The sequence below is a fragment of the Balaenoptera ricei genome, chromosome 18 (genome assembly GCF_028023285.1).
Source record: "Balaenoptera ricei isolate mBalRic1 chromosome 18, mBalRic1.hap2, whole genome shotgun sequence".
In the NCBI taxonomy this organism is placed as follows: Eukaryota; Metazoa; Chordata; class Mammalia; order Artiodactyla; family Balaenopteridae; genus Balaenoptera; species Balaenoptera ricei.
This window is the reverse complement of record NC_082656.1, coordinates 51,520,212-51,536,658: the sequence shown is the minus strand read 5'-3', so window position 1 is coordinate 51,536,658 and position 16,447 is coordinate 51,520,212. Positions and strand designations below refer to the sequence as shown.

At 39.2% G+C, this 16,447-nt stretch overlaps 1 protein-coding gene across 7 annotated transcripts in view; it reads left to right on the top strand.

The window, feature by feature from the left end:
- Positions 1-16,447, top strand: part of KLF12 (KLF transcription factor 12) — a 455,655-nt gene that overhangs the window by 331,028 nt on the left and 108,180 nt on the right. For all 7 annotated transcript variants that reach the window (XM_059902659.1, XM_059902662.1, XM_059902657.1 and 4 more), the window contains one exon: positions 5,845-5,980. In XM_059902659.1, coding sequence (XP_059758642.1) covers positions 5,845-5,980 — 136 coding nt within the window. The remainder of the gene's footprint in view (positions 1-5,844; positions 5,981-16,447) is intronic.

Here is a 16,447-nt window from a genome sequence, read left to right as displayed (position 1 = left end):
AACTGAGGGTTAGTGGTGGGCAATCAATTACCCAAGGCCAGATGGCTGTAAATGACAAGTGGCGGGGCCAGAAGTCTCACCCATGCTCTCTGAAGCCAGAGCCATGTTTTTATTCTAAAAAAACCTCTGTGACTGTCATTTTTGGAGCATTCCTACGTTGAAAGTGCTGAAGGAGGACTCTTCTACTCTGGGATGCTAGGAATTCTCCCCCCCTATACATTCATTTTCCATTCCCCCCCCCCCAATCCTCCCACTGCCCTTGTTTCTAGGGAAGCAGCGGCCCTCCTGGAAACCAAGGTTTCTGTAACTGGGGCACGCTTCAGGCCTTGGCAGGGTGAGCAATGAGGGCATCTGCAGGTCGCAGGCAGCCTGACAGTGACCGACAGGGGAAGAGAAAGGCTGGCAGCACTGCAGCTGCCCACCCGACAGCCTCACCCCGCTTCCGTCCACGTGCACCCCTCTCCCCTCCAGCCCTGATGGGCGGAGGTGAAGGCGACTGAATGCATTCCTTCTGGTTAGGAAACGTTAGTCTGTAAATTTCCATGTGGGTTCAAAGATGATTGTATTATACATAGTAAATATGGTGACTTAACGGGAAAGCTTCCTTTCCTTTAAGAATAGCTGAATGGACCAGTTCCTTCCCAAGGAAGTTAGAAGAGCACCTAGCCTGAGGTGACGGAGGTGAGAATGGACGTTGATGCCACCGTGTCTGTGTCAATCCACTGTTACGTGGGGGGGAAAGTAAAGTTTACATGTTTCATGTGAGTTCTAGAAAGGCAAACATAGGAAGTGTAGCTTTGGGTGATCACGTACCTGGGAGTTCTGCCCATCTGAGCCTCCTGTGAACTATGAACTTGGGTAGAAAAGCTTTGTTCACTAGAGCAATAATGCCAACTCATGGCCCCTTTTCCCATGGAAGCCTGTATGAGGCACAGTCAAGGATCAAAGAAGACGCTTCTAAAGACAAAATACCTGTAAATACATTTTGCACATTTTGGATTAAGAAGTAAATAATGTAAAATAACATGTGGCATTTATTTTCCTTTATTGTATTAATAGCCCACTTAAATATATGCCACTGAAGGCCAGATTACCTCTTGGGAGGGAAATAGAGAGGAATGTGATAGGCTGACTATCATTGTAGCAGAGGTTTCTCCACATCGTTGCCCGGAAATTACTGGAAGGAGCTGGGAGAGTGGCTGGTATTGAAACCGTGCATCTCAGGTTGGGACTTGAACCCATGTGGCTGGGACTCGAACCCGGCCAAAACCCACAGTCTTCCAACTGAGATCACACACCTGGTGTCAGGACTTAATGAAGCTCAGGTTCTTTTTTTTTTTTTTTAATTTAATTTATTTTATTTTATTTATTTTATTTTTGGCTGCATTGGGTCTTTGCTGCTGCACAAGGCTTTCTCTAGCTGCGGCAAGCGGGGGCTACTCTTTGTTGCGGTGTGCGGGCTTCTCACTGTGGCGGCCCCTCCTGTTGCGGAGCACAGGCTCTAGGCGTGCGGGCTTCAGCAGTTGCAGCACACGGGCTCAGTAGTTGTGGCTTGCGGGCTCTAGAGCGCAGGCTCAGTAGTTGTGGCACATGGGCCCAGCTGCTCTGCAGCATGTGGGATCCTCCTGGACCAGGGCTCAAACCCGTGTCCCCTGCATTGGCAGGCGGATTCTTAACCACTGCACCACCAGGGAAGCCTGAAGCTCAGGTTCTTGATGTCTCATCGCAGAAAGAATTCAGCGAGAGACAAAGTGATGGGCAAGAAGTGGATTTATTTAGAGAGAAGCACACTCCACAGACAGAGTGTGGGCCATCTCAGAAGGTGAGAAAGGCACCAGGGTATGGGGGTTGTCAGTATTTATAGGAGTGGGTAATTTCATAGGCTAATGAGTGGGAGGAGTATTCCAGCTATTTTGGGATGGGGCAGAGATTTCTAGGAATTGGGCCACTGCCCACTTTTTGATCCTTATGGATCCTTGGAACTGTCATGGCGCCTGTGGGTGCATCATTTACCTTGCTGATGTGTTCCAGTGAGTGTATAGTGAGGCTCAAGGTCTAGTGGAAGTCGACTTGTCTGCCATCTTGGACCCATTTGGTTCTAATCCGTTGATGTCATGTCCTCGGGCTGTGTCATTCTTTCAAAGGCTGTGCCCTGCCCCCCTTCCCTTTTGTGTCAGTACATTGATTTTTGTATTGCTGTGTGACAAATCACTCCCAAATTTAGTAGATTAAAATAGCAACTATTTTATTTACTCACAGTTCTGTGAGTCAAAAATTTGGAATGGGTTTAGCCGGGCTGTTCTCACGCTAGTCAGTCCTATGAACGTGGTCATCTGGTGGCTGGAATGTGTCCGCTCAGTCTAAAGTGACTTCAAGCCATCGAGCCAAGGCCAGAGTCACGGTGGGAAGGAGCCCCACAAGAGCATGGCTACAGGGAGACAAGATTCATCGGGATGATCTTTACAATAACATTGACTATAGGTGGGTGTTTGAAAGGGTAGATAGGTTCAACTTCAGGTGTTGGGGGTTCTGCAGTTATCTTCCCAAGATTGACATGGAGTGAAGTTCACACCGTGTTCCCCAGTACCTCCACCTCGGGGATGACACTTCCACCAGCAATGAGCTGGGGTACCCACCAGTGTCTGATCCCTTTTTCATTTAAGAGGAATAAAATCTCAAATGTAAATTCTTTTCAGATGCTTATAGTTCTCTGGCTGCTCTCTTACTTCGGGAAATAGGTATGTTTTTGGTTTTGGTGCCCAAGTAACTTTTCTGTTTTCTCTGCATGGGCACCCCAAAGAATTGGTGTTCCCTAAATGAGCTGAGAAAACTCAAAGACTAATGGAGGTTAACTAGGATAAATGTCCCTACCCCACATTTAATAAAAATAGAGTGGAATTATGCGAGTATGTAGATAAGCTAATCATCTGACCTAATCAGCAATGCACATTTTAAGAAGCTTTTCTAATTACTTCCTCGACTTGGCTGAAGGTACGGGTAAAAAGAGTTTCCCAGCATGACGGCAGCAGATGTATTTCATAATATTTATTGAAACTATTGGAAAGAAATCCTCAATTATAATGTTCCTGAAAAGTACATCAAAAAAGACATCATATTTAACATATTTTAAACTTTCATTAAGATAGAACATAACATAATTTAGATGATCAACTCTCACACCAGTTACTTGGAATCTCTCATACAGCGAGACTAACTTTCACAGCCAAATTGCTTATTGGTTAACTGCCTGTGTCTTCCTTGAGTTGTATTACTTACCTATGAGAGCTCTAGTTGGCTTGCTCAAAATGGGACCAAAATATTCTCTTTTCTCTGGCTATTTGTTAATTTGATATCTTGGCAAAGGAGTCTTCGTGCATGGTGTTTCAGGAACTTTAAATGTTAAATTGTTGATGTTTACAGGTGTACGTAACACCACACAGTATGAGATTTGGAAGCCTAGATAGGTCTATTACTCATTTTCTTGGTTGAATTTGAGCGGTTGTGAACGATTGTTAAATGAATCATTTCACAGTGAGATGGGCCCAGAGGAAACTTATCTATGAATTCCTGGTTGAAATGCCTGTATCATCTCTGTGTCTTGGGCTCCTTGAGTGCTGGTTGTTCATCTTTACCTTCCATTCTGTGAGCTGCTCAGTATCTTTCCAGTACATTCGTTTAATATAAGTTAGCCCGAGCCAGTTTCTGTTGCCTGTAGCCAAAATAAATCTTAAATGGTCTGATGCCTTCAGTGCCTTTGGAATGACTGAATACTTAAGTAGCTTTCTGTTATTGCATAATTGTGGAACTGGTTACTTTCCTCTACAAAGAGTTTCTCCAACATCCCTCTCCTAAGAAATCTCTAGAGATCAGCTGGAAAAGAAAGTCTTTGTCCCACCATGTGGTAAAAAGACAACATTCAAGGACTCTTAATGAGCGTCACTGCATAATTCATTCCTGGCATTGGAGTGAGTGAGTGCTGTATTGGTGGAAGTTACGAGTGCTGAGTCACATGACAGTGAATTGTTTTATTTGAGGATAGAACCAGAAAAGATGGATAATCGAATGTGTGATTTAATTTCGTTGCTAGTGACTTTGAAACTGGAACATAGTTATGCAATTGAAAGTCATCAGATGTAACACCGTTACGTCCAAACTCTTAAATCTCTAGGTCAAAGTTTCTCAGCCTGGTGCTATTGACATTTTAGACTGGTTCATTCTTTGTCATGGGGCACTGACTGTCCTGTGTTTTGTAGGATGTCTAGCAGCATCCTTGGCTTCTGCCTTCTGGGTACCAGTAGCATTCCCCCTTCCTTCAAGTTATGACAGATCAGTGTGTCTCTAGACATTGCCAGATGTCTTTTGGGGGAGGCAAATTTGTCATCAGCAAAGGACCACTGCTTTAGATTAGTTTCATGATTTTCTCTTTAATTTAGCCAACATTTACCAAACACTTCCACTATTCAAAGTACATTTTCGTGTTGAGACTTACAGGCAGGATGTATGTCAAGTACACTCACGCCCTAGGTTCAACAGATATTCGCTCCTTCCTAACCAAGTTTAGTTAGAAATATATCAGAACTCTCTAGGTATAGTTTTTCTATTCATATGGTAAGTATTAGGTAGAATCATGAGAAATTGTCTTTTGTGGTTTAAAAAATGGGAAAATATCAGCATTTTCCTGTGGCTCTACCTAATGTCTGATGCACAGTAACAACAAGAAAAAAAATGATTTGAGAAAAAAAAAATGAAACTGTAAATGTACCCGAATGTCATTGTAACCACGATTTTAAGTGTATTTTGCTTTTCTTTACAGCTAGAGGTGGTTTCAGGAATCTTTTGTAGGCAGCTTGGAAGAGCAGGCTGAGGGAGCCGGCTGAGGGTTGAAGTCATATATTTTAGCAATGCAATTATGTAGCTAGCGCAGTACTTTTAATTTAGAAGGTGTGCTTCTTCCGTGCCTGAGGTGAGAGGGCTGATGGAAATCCTAGGCAGTGGTTGCTAAAGCTGTTCATAAAGAGAAGGAGGTGGAAATGAAATCTATTTTTAAAAATATACATTAATACATTAAATGTTGATGGTAATCCTCTCGTTTAAAAGGATCTGATGGTCCCAATCAACAGGAGTCAGAACATCAGGCTATTTCCTGCTTCGGCAAGTTTGCAGTGGGAGGAGGATATTATCTAGAAAATGCATTTTTGGAAAATGAGATCAGCATAGAGATGAAAGGCACTTTCTAGCACATGTAAACACAGTTAAAATGCTACTACTTCAGTCCTTTTCCTGCACTCAGCTCTCCACTTAGAGCAACAATGAACTGTGGGCAAGGATTCACTGTAGTATGAAGAATACCTAAACCTTTATGTTAGTCTTGTAAACCTTGTTGTTCTTTAAGCTTCTGATGGGAGCTATAAGCAAATAAAACCTTCTCTCCCTCCTGCTCTCCACCTTCCAGGGAAAGCGCTAATGTGCAGCGAAATGGCCAGAACTCTGGCAGCAGAAGCCAGAAGAAGCCAGAGGGTAGAACAGTAACTCATGAGCTACCTAATCAGCTTCTGACCACTCAGAAGCTGGTAATGTTGTGGATTTTACAGTTTCTATTCCATAATCATCCCCTGAAACTACCGAGAGCTGACGGAGGTTTTATAAATCAGGTGAACGAGGGAAAAGAGTCAGTGCGTGCTCAGTCCATAAAATACGTCGCCTTTCACGAATTCCTGGGATTTCTGGAGAATTCCATGTGTGTGATAGACACAGAAGAGACATTCCGTGCTTGATGTTGGTCCAGGACAAGGTTACCTTTCTGCACACTAATTTTAATTCATTATATATGCCTTTTTTTCCCAGCACAAATGGACCCCCGAGGCCTATCTCCCAGACAAAGTAAAAGTGACAGTGATGATGATGACCTGCCAAATGTGACCTTAGATAGCGTTAATGAAACTGGATCTACGGCCCTTTCCATAGCCAGAGCAGTACAAGAGTAAGTATCACCTTCTCAGGATGAAATAAGAATTGCCAAGGTGTTCAATGGATACTGGAAACAGCAGCACCTCCTGCTCCCCAGACATGTCATTCTAGCTCTGAACGGGCACACGTGTTGGCACCTTTCCATTCAGCCTTGTGTTCTTTGGGAGGAGATTAGGGGAAACGTGGAGTGTTTTACGTAGTTGAAAATTTGTATTTTGAATAGAAATGAGACTTCTTTTTTTAAGACTTCCCGCCCCTTCTCCTTAACTCTGAAAAAAAAAAAAAATTGTTCTTTTCGAGTGTCACTATCTAATTCTCATCATGGTTTTCATTATTCATGTAGAACAGTCGAGAGAAGTAAAATATGACAGGCGGTATTATCTTGTGTTGATAGGAAAGTACAGAACAGCTTTTTTGAAATTTAAAATTTGGAAGATACTGTGTTACCCCTTTGAAAAATTCAAATCATGTGTAATTTTTAAAGGGATCGTTTCTCACTCCTTTAACTGTAACACAGGGTTAGAGTTTAACCCTTTTTCATTGAAAATAGCTGCTTTTTCATCGTCAATTCTGTGTCTAGAATTGCACCTGTGACTAGTCTATGTATTTTTTCTCTAGCGTAATTTTTAATAACATAATTTTAAAGAAGAGGAAGATTTAAATTAAGCCACTATTGCTGCCAACACAAAAGTTAATTAACACTTTACTTAAAATGATCTTAGTTACCTCCCATATATTAATTCTTTTTTCCCAGGTATTGACTAAATATCTACTCTGTTTCATGAATTAGGCCTTGAAATTAAAAAAAAAAAAAAGGGCATTTTAGAATTTAAAGCCTATGTGTGTGTATATGTGAGGGTGTATAAAATGAATAATATATCTCTATGATAAATAGGTACTAGGTATATTATATATTAGAGGAAACAGGATATGGCAAATCTAATGAAATTGCAGTCAGAAAGATTTGGATTCAAGTTCACATTCAGTCACTTAATAGCCACGTGACATCTGGCAAGGTAACTAACCACTCTGAGATGTTTCTTCATCTGTAGTAAGAAAGAATACGTACCTTACAGGACCATTGTGAGGGTGTGATACAGTTACAAGGCATGAAAATTGAATTGCAAAGTTTTGACAGATGAGAGCCTCAGGGTGAAATTAATATTATTATTAGTGGTAGTAGTAACAATAATGGTAATAGTGTGTAGTATAAGTACATGACAACTAGGAAATATAAATATTGCAAGTGTCATTATGCTGATTTTGCAAATGAAGATACTGAGGATGAGAGAAGTTCAGTGTCTTCTCCAGAGTCATATAATAAGTGGTGACGAGACAAAGTTTAGGACTTCTGACTCCCAAAACATATCTTTTTCTCAAGAGTGCCTGTAATGTCTGTTACCAGTCATATTCTTCCACTTGAACATGTATAAAAACACTTTTTTCTCTCATTTGTTCCAATAACTGGTTGTAGTAACTTAGTTTCTCCAAAGCCAATGTTAACCTGAAGCGTTGGATCAGAAGGGTGGCTGAAATGATATTTAAGTGCTGGCGTGCCCGGTCACTTCATCACCAGTTCAGTGATCAGCCCAGTGATTGCGGTTTTGTGGGAGCTAAATCTTAAGATCAAGGATTCCATGTTCTCACCTGCAAAATTAGACTAAATGATGACAAGGTTCAATTCTGAGATGAATCATAAGTTTCATAGACATTTTAATCACACTGTTTTCCTGCACCATATAATATATACATAATTTGTGTGTGTGTGTTATAGATATGTGTGTTTCTGTAAGTTTGGCACTGTGATTACTAAAATCTAAGTTACGCTTACTCCATTTCGGGCTTATAGAGCAAATCATGGTATTAACGTCTTAAACATAACCATTTTTTGTGCTTTTGATATTATGTGCTGAGACTATAACAGTGTATTTTAATATGAAACTTTTAATAGCAACCTTAGGAACTGGAGCTTCATTTTCAACATAACCTCTCCGATCTGCTTTGTGAAAACATTTGTAAGCCCCACAATATTTTGTTCTGACTGTGCATACGCCTGCCTTTATTACTATTACAAAAGTTGCATGTGTATCTAGGCAAGTGCCAGATTCATTATTCATGTAAGTGTTTTCATTAAATGATTAGTAAAGAATACTGAGCTGTCACTTGGGAAGCACTAGAATGCCAGGACCCATCAATAGTTAATTAACCATCATTCAAGAAGGAGTATGTGTGTGTAAACGCTGAGAAGTGCTAAGATGAAGAGAAAAGAATGTTCTGCAGAGACCTCTTAAATATAGGTGTATTTCAAAACTTAAAACAATATGTTGAGGAAAATTTTATTCTGGGACAAATAAGTATATAGTCCTTGTTAGAGAATTTTTTAAAAAATCTGTACTTAGGTTTACCCAAAGTTAACTTTCGGTGGATATGTCTTCCTGCTCTTAATTTCTCTGATTTTTAATGCATGTCTCTGTTTCACTATTAATTTCCCTTTCCTCTTTTTTCTGTTTGCCTTTGGATCTTGATGGCTTCTATTAACTCAAAAGCTGTCCAACAAACAAAAAAATTCCAGTATACTATGATCAATAAAATAATGCTTCAAATCATAAGAGGATTGAACATCATCTTGGCATGTACGAGATGAGAGGATTTCAAAACACATCCATGCATCTGTTTCTGGCACTTGCAGAACTTTGAGTTAGGTGAGAAGGATGTCTGCAGGTAGAGAGGTGGTAAAATCAAGGGTTTATGTGCAATAGAGGCAGCACATTTTAGAAGCCCTGGGCAACCGAAACATGTCTCTCCAATTAAAGCCATGGTTTAGGAGGGGTTTGAAGGCATGCCTCTTATCTCATTGGCCACCAGTGCAGTGTCAAGGAAGAAAGCGGGAAGATGAGAAAGGAAGATATTAGGAAAGACTGACACTAGAGAGGGACGAAACTGCCTTTTCCTCGGCTAGCCCTTCAAACAAGATCCTAACCCACAAGGTGACTCTCTCCAACTGAATCTCTTCTTTGTCTCCTTTCCCATTCGGGTTCATAGCCTTGCCTCATGCCATAGTTTGAATTTTTAATTTGGTGGCTTACTTTGCTGGCATTATTATATTTACATAGCATAAACCTTAATATGCTAATAAATGCTGTTTTTAAATATTTGGTATTATGCATTTTACTGGTTTTTAAAATGAACGTTTATTAAATCTTCAGTTCAAGAAATTTTCCTTTGATTTGAAATGCAGAAGTTGTTAGCCAAAATTGCACCTCTCCCCACCCCAATATATAATATTTAGATATTCTTGTCTTTGAATAAAAAGGAACAATGCTTGGTGGCTAGAGCTGCAACCTAAGTCGACTTCCATTTAAATCGATTTTTATAGCAAGGCTCCTGAGCTGTCCTTGAACTGATCATTGCAACTATTTTCTTTGATTCACTTGCTTCTCGTTTATCAGCTCAGCCTCAGTGAATTCAGATAAATGGGAAGAACCAGCCATAGCGAGGCCTACAGACAGGCTCTACCCTTCTTGTATTTCAACTGTAGAGATACTGTCTGAGCCAGAGACAATGTATTCAAGTAATTCTGACAAAGCCAACTTCCAGCAATTCATAGAACATCTGTTTTGCTTAGGTCTGGGTTTTTTTTTTTTTTCCTCTGATGCTATAATAGGATCATTACCCTTAACTACTTGACAAACATAATTATGAAATAAGTGTTTGGAAAAAGAGGTACAGGCACACGATTAGAGCAAATTATTATAATTAACTCTAACCCTAGGCAAAACAATGATATTTTTTAAATAGGTAAAATTTGGCTCTCTTACCCAGAGCCTCTAATTTCTGTACCCCTTTTTCTTCTTTTTTCTCTAACTCTAAACCTTCCTACTCCTCATTTGTTGATGCTGGTAGAATAATCAACTTCTTTCAAAGTAAAGTGTAAATGAATAAGAATATCTGAAAGAGCGCCCTCCTCAGAGGAATTAGTGTTTAACCAGGAACAAGCCTTAAACTGAAAGAATAAAGATCTAGACCTGATACTTTCAGTAAGAGTGAAGTGGGAAAGGGTGGAGTAGAGAGTGGGGGAAGCCGATGAAGATTTTAAGGAGATGGACCAGCTTTCCTCAGGGTCAGTTTTCGCAGAATTGGTAAATGCATGTGATTGTTTACCTCACACCATATCTGAGTTCTCTGCCCTCTCTGATCTTGATTGTAACTGTCAGAGTGGAAAAGAAGCAACATACATTAGTAGCATTAGTAGCTTTTTGCTTTGGTTAGTATCCCTAAAATTTGAACCTGTTAAAAGGATATTCTTTTTAAATAGTTCCTGTCAATTACATTTAAGCTAATTAAAACACTGACTTCCTCCCCCTGTTTTTATTATATTGCCTGTGTCAAGTGCCCTTCTTCTTAAAGGAAAACAATTTGTGAATTCTGGAAATGAAGAGTCTAATCTTTATTTGCACTTAGATGCTCTTTGCAAGAACAGATACGGTAGCAAGTTGGATATCCTATTCCTTCAGATTCTGCTGCTGGCTCAAACATCATGGTTTTTAATTTAGAAGGTTGCATCTGATGATCAGAGAAGGGTCAGAAATCTTGGAGGTTTTTCGGTTTGGGGTTTTTGTGGGTGTTTTTCATTTTCCTTATTTTAAAATTCTTGATCCTTATTTCTGAATCTCCTCATATATAACTTTGTTAATGTCTTTTAAATTACAGTAGAGAACAGTCCTAGAGATAAGGAAGAAAGAGAAAACAAAACTGTTACTGACTGACTTCTTTCAGGCAGATTCTGTGAGAACTTACATAGTTTTCATTTAATTTGCCCTATGCTCCTGTTTGTTTGTTTGTTTTTTTTTTTAATTATTTATTTATTGGCTGTGTTGGGTCTTCCTTTCTGTGCGAGGGCTTTCTCTAGTTGCGGCAAGCGGGGGCCACTCTTCATCGCGGTGCGCGGGCCTCTCACTATCGCGGCCTCTCTTGTTGCGGAGCACAGGCTCCAGACGCGCAGGCTCAGTAGTTGTGGCTCACGGGCCCAGTTGCTCCGCGGCATGTGGGATCTTCCCAGACCAGGGCTCGAACCCGCATCCCCTGCATTGGCAGGCAAATTCTCAACCACTGCGCCACCAGGGAAGCCCCTATGCTCCTGTTTTTATGCACAAATAAACGGAAGCCCAGAGAGGTTTACTCTATCCCCAGAGGTCCTATAGCTGATAATTTGCGGAGCTCATATTGAAATCAAAGTTTGTCTGACTATAAACCCATATTCCTTTATGAAGGCAGCTCTTGTTTTTATGTTGTGGCTTTAATATCTCTAAACCATAACTATCTAAAATTAGCAAAGTTTTTTGAGACCTGAATCCCAATGAGAATATAACTTTTATGAAATAATTTCAGATTTTTTTCATCTTTAAACTTGCTGTCACTTTAAATATAATCTGACTTAGGGGGAGATAATTCTATCAGATGCCTTCTCAGAAATGGTTCTTAAAAAGGTGTTCCACTTCTGTATATCACACACAACATTATATTGATATGTGAAGAAATAAAGTACAAATACATTAGAGCGTTCTTTCTATAAACTTCACTGTTGCTATTATTTTGGGAAATTATTGTTTCAGTGTATTCATATGTGCTGACATTCCCAAAATGAGCATCCTTTTTAGAATTGCTTTCTGTCAATCTATAAAAGGAAATGTTTGTCCAAGGGTTGAAATGGTACTGTGTCATCTAATTTTGCAGCCCTTGACTGAAAGATTTGAGGGTATTTGGATCATGCCTCTTCCCTTGTCTGCTGATTAGAACGAACCCAGCTGAGCTGATTGTGCCCAGAGAAGAAGCCAGAGAGCTCAGTATGTCAGACAATTTCAGGGTTTTTTTTCTTTTAAATCTTTCCCAGATTCTTGTCTCATTAAAAGAAGCTATACTTTTATTTAATAAGCCTAATGTGTTTGGGACACCTTCAAATCCCCACTTCATGCCTTAACAAAGAAATAGCTTTGATTCAGTTCTGTACGTGGAAGTCTAGCTCTCTAATAGACTAATAATAGACATCATGGCTGATGGGTAAATCCTAGAGGCGTTCGCTGTCTTGCCAAGGAGATAAACGCTTTTACGTTGCTCTTCTTCTAAAGGAGGTCAGAAAAAGCTCCTGATTTGATGTGAATGAACATAGGTAGAGTCTAAAGTGTATACTTAGCCTGCATCAACCCAACATTCTTGCAATACTAAAAAAAAATATATAATGATCACTGAGTAACTCAGTCCCTGGGTATTTAATAGCCAGATGAAGACTGTACACCCATACACAGTCACTTTTATCGCTTTGATGGGACCGTGTTGGTCCCGCTTTCGTTTAAAGAAAGTCTGATCAGTTTTTGATAATAATTTGATATTTGAACTGTTTTGTGAATTAGCAAATTAAGTCATGTCTGTATTTGGTGAATAATTAATTCGTTTATTCAGCCCTGTGCTAACATGCTGGGGATACAGGATGAATGATTCATAGAACCTTACCACAGGGAGCTCAGAATCAACATATATGAGGTGAATTAAATCCCAATGGGATAAAAGCATGAAAGGCTGCAGTGAGGAAAGGGGGGAAGGTCACGTAGCTCAGTCTGGAGTAGAGGAGAGCGTTGACATGCGGTAGGGATGTGTGAGTTCGTAGTAACTGGTGCGGAAGTGAGTCTGGCGGAGAGCTGGGAGATGCAGCTGCTTGGGGAGGTGGGTAGGGACCCGATCAGGAAGGATGAATTTATTCTGTAGACAATGGGGAGACATCAGTAGGTTTTAAATGGCAATGGCGTCATCAGCTTTGTGTTTTCCAGATTTCAGTCTCAAGGAAGCTGGGTATGATGGTGCAGGTTGAACACTGTACATCCCAAAGGGTGCCATTTATATGAGTAGTGCTGCCTAGCTGTCCACAGCTTCCACAGTTAGACACAGGAGCTTGTGGTGTATATATATATATATATATATATATATATATATATATATATATATATAAATCTTTATATATATGTATCTGTATGTATATGTACAAATACATACACACATATGTATATGTATAGACACCCCTGTGTCCATACATGTCAGACTCTCCAGTATATTAAGCTGTTCAGAGGGTAGATAACATGTTCTAGTCTTACGTGTATCTCCAGGGCTGCTAGCACAGTGCCTGGCCAGGTACTTTTTTAAACACTAGAACAGCATTGAATAAAATAGACAAAATCACTGATTTCATGGTGCTTATATTCCAGTGGAGGAGGTGGGAGGGAAACAGACAGTAAGCATATGGTACCTCTGAAGAAGGTAAGTGCTTTGGAGGTGAGGGAGACAGGGTGTGGGTGCTGAGTGGGCTGGAATGGTAGACAGCATTTACTCTTTCACGTAAGGCATTTAAAGAACTCTGATAAGATTGTATGTTAGGAGAGACCTAAAGAGGCATGAGGTCAAGTCCCCAGGATATCTAAAGGAACAGCCCTCCAGGCAGAGGGAATAACAAGTGCAGAGACCTTAAGGCCAGGAATATTCTAGAATGAATAAACAAACTCACTGACCAATAGAGAACTTTAATTTTACAGAAGAAACTGAGCTCTATTGATGCCAAGTAATGATGCTACCATTACATCCCTAGGGAGAGGGATTCAGGACTGAATCTCTTTATCCACTCATACTTTTCCCCCTATGCTGTGATACAAGTTCTTTTTTTTTTCCTAAGGGAATCTGCAGTTATTTAACCCACACAAGAATCAATAAACAAAAACAAAAAATAAATGCAAAACAAAATTTTTCTTTCAAAATTTCTTTCAAAGAAGTACTTCTTTTGGGCCTGGGTTCTTGAAATATAATTTTGTATCCCCTGATGAGTCAAAAATATTTATTATCCTAGAAAGTTTTTTTTTCATATATTGTTACTGTATCTTCTAGGATACAGAAACATTCATACTTTTTCCCTAAAAATGATGCAACTGTCTTTCCAAGTGAGAGCTTACCCTCAGAATTTTTTATGCATGAATCTTTTTGATCATTAAAAAGTAAAATAAAATAAAAGGCACCAGAATTCCCTGGCAGTCCAGTGGTTAGGACTCCGCACTTTCACTGTTGAGAGCCCGGGTTCAATCCCTGGTCAGGGAACTAAAATCCCACAAGCCACGTGGCACGGCCAAAGAGAGAGAGAGAAAAAAAAAAGAATACAAGTAATACAATTTGTTCTAGAAATGCCAGAAAATACGAAAACAAACAAAACAAACAAAAAAGAGCAAAGAAAATAAAAGGCACCATATATGAAAGCTACTACACAGGTGTTGCTGTTTTGAGAGTGATTTATATCTCGTCTCTTTGGTAGACATTTGATACTCCATGCATAATGCTAAACAGTGAGTTTGACCTTCCCCCTCCCCAACTGAATTGAACATCATTTTTCGATATACTACAGATATAAACAGATTATTTGTTTAGCCTTCCTAACCACTTGGAAATTATTGTTAACTGAGTGTTGATTTGTTTTTCAAACTGCCATGCCTCATTCTAATGTGGATTTATTACTTCTAGGTGATCAATTTAAAAATAGATAGAAATCAAACTTTTTAAAGCCAAACTTTTGTTTTTATATTTATTTTTAAAGTAGGGGATTCCAAAGCTACATCATAGATAGAATGAAGAGCCACTTTTGTTTGAGAGTGGCTACTTATTTTTGCTACTTCTATATTTTAAAAAATTTTAGTGCTAGTAATTACTGAGATGACTCATAATTTAAAATAAAGTGGTATTTCATGTGGTCATACAGTATACTCCAAACTGATTGCCAGTATTAATTTGCTGTCAATTGCTTGACATACTTCTCTGTGTGAGATCTTTGTGTAGCTTTTTTCTTTCTATATGTTCTACCTGTAATTGCATTGCAAATTTATGTATACCATTTATATTTCTCATCCATATATTCTTAATGAGTGTAACTAGTGAGTATAGGTAAGTCATTTCTCATGCATTTTTGATGTGTGTTGACATAGATACTCAACGGTGATGTTGAAATATTAATGTTTCGCTACAAGTTCCCAGAACTATTCATCACTCTTTCATTTATTAATATAGTCAGAGAGAGTACATATGATAGAAAACCATACTGTAATATATTTGAAATTAACTCAATTCACCAGGATATAATCTCTTCCATTTGCAGTCAAATGCTCTAGACACTGTCTCTTCTTATTACTCTTCATGAGTTATTGCCATTGTACCATAATTTTCCTTCACTTTATAGCACTCTCCCACACTTGAATCTCATTGAATATGTTTACTTACATGTGTCAAAGGAAAGTAGAAAATTGAAGGATACGTTTTCATGGAGAACCTGCTGCTATAAAGAAAAATCTGACATAGATAGAAAAAGATAGCTTGGATCAGAGTGAATCTTATCAGGTTGACATTTTACCATGATTTTGTGCCATCTACTTTCACAGTCACAAAGTTGAGGGTTGCCCTCGGTTGAAATCTAGTACATCACACATTATGGCTTATCCTAAAAGTTAAATCCCAAACCATGTGCAGTTAGTGTAGTAAAAATGCCAGCAAATTTCTGGGTACAATTTTGGATCTTTTTTGTTAATTTGAATAAAGTTCTATCTATTTACCTACCTATCTACGTATCCTTTCAAATATCGATTAATGTTACTTTTGGTTGCAAATAACAATAAATGTTACAAGAGAACTTAAACATGGAATTATTTTTCTGGTATAACAAGAAGTCTGGAGTAAGCAGGACAGGCTGATGGAGTGTCCTAAGGTTTCTTCTCTCTTCTTGTTTTGTTGTCCTTCAGTTGTGGCTTTCCAATGGTTATATGAAGTCAACTGCATCTCCAGGTATCCCGCCCTTATAATAGTCAGAAGAGAAGGAGTAAAAGCAAAACAAACTAACCAGAAGAACATAGCAACCAACTGTGTCACTTTTAAAAAGCTTTCCCAGGACACCCACCATGTGATTTCTGCTCATATCTCATTGACCAAAACTAATTTACATGTTCCCAATTATTGGAGTATGGCTAAGGAAAAGAAAAACATGGACAGGACTGATTCAATTAATCAGTAATGTCTGCCACCAAATATTAATTTAATACCTAAGAAAAATATGGCACCACCCCAAATTCAATATCAAGGTGTGTTTTTTTTTTTTTCCTAATCATATGTTGCTGCTATAATGCTGTGTAGCCAGTCATTCCAGAACTCAGTGGCATACCGTCATAAAACATTTACTTCTCTTCCATGTATCAGCTGGTCATTTGGAGCAGGTCTGCAGGTTCTTGGAGCAGTACTGTTTACTCATTTTTCTTAACCCAAAGGACAGCCCAGGACATGTATATCTCACAGCAGTGGCTAGAGCATAAGAGGACAAGCCCTATAGTACAAACAAATTTTAAGCCTTTGCTCACGTCATTCATCTACTAGCATCCCATTGGCCAAAGCAAGGCACATGACCAAGCCCAGCATC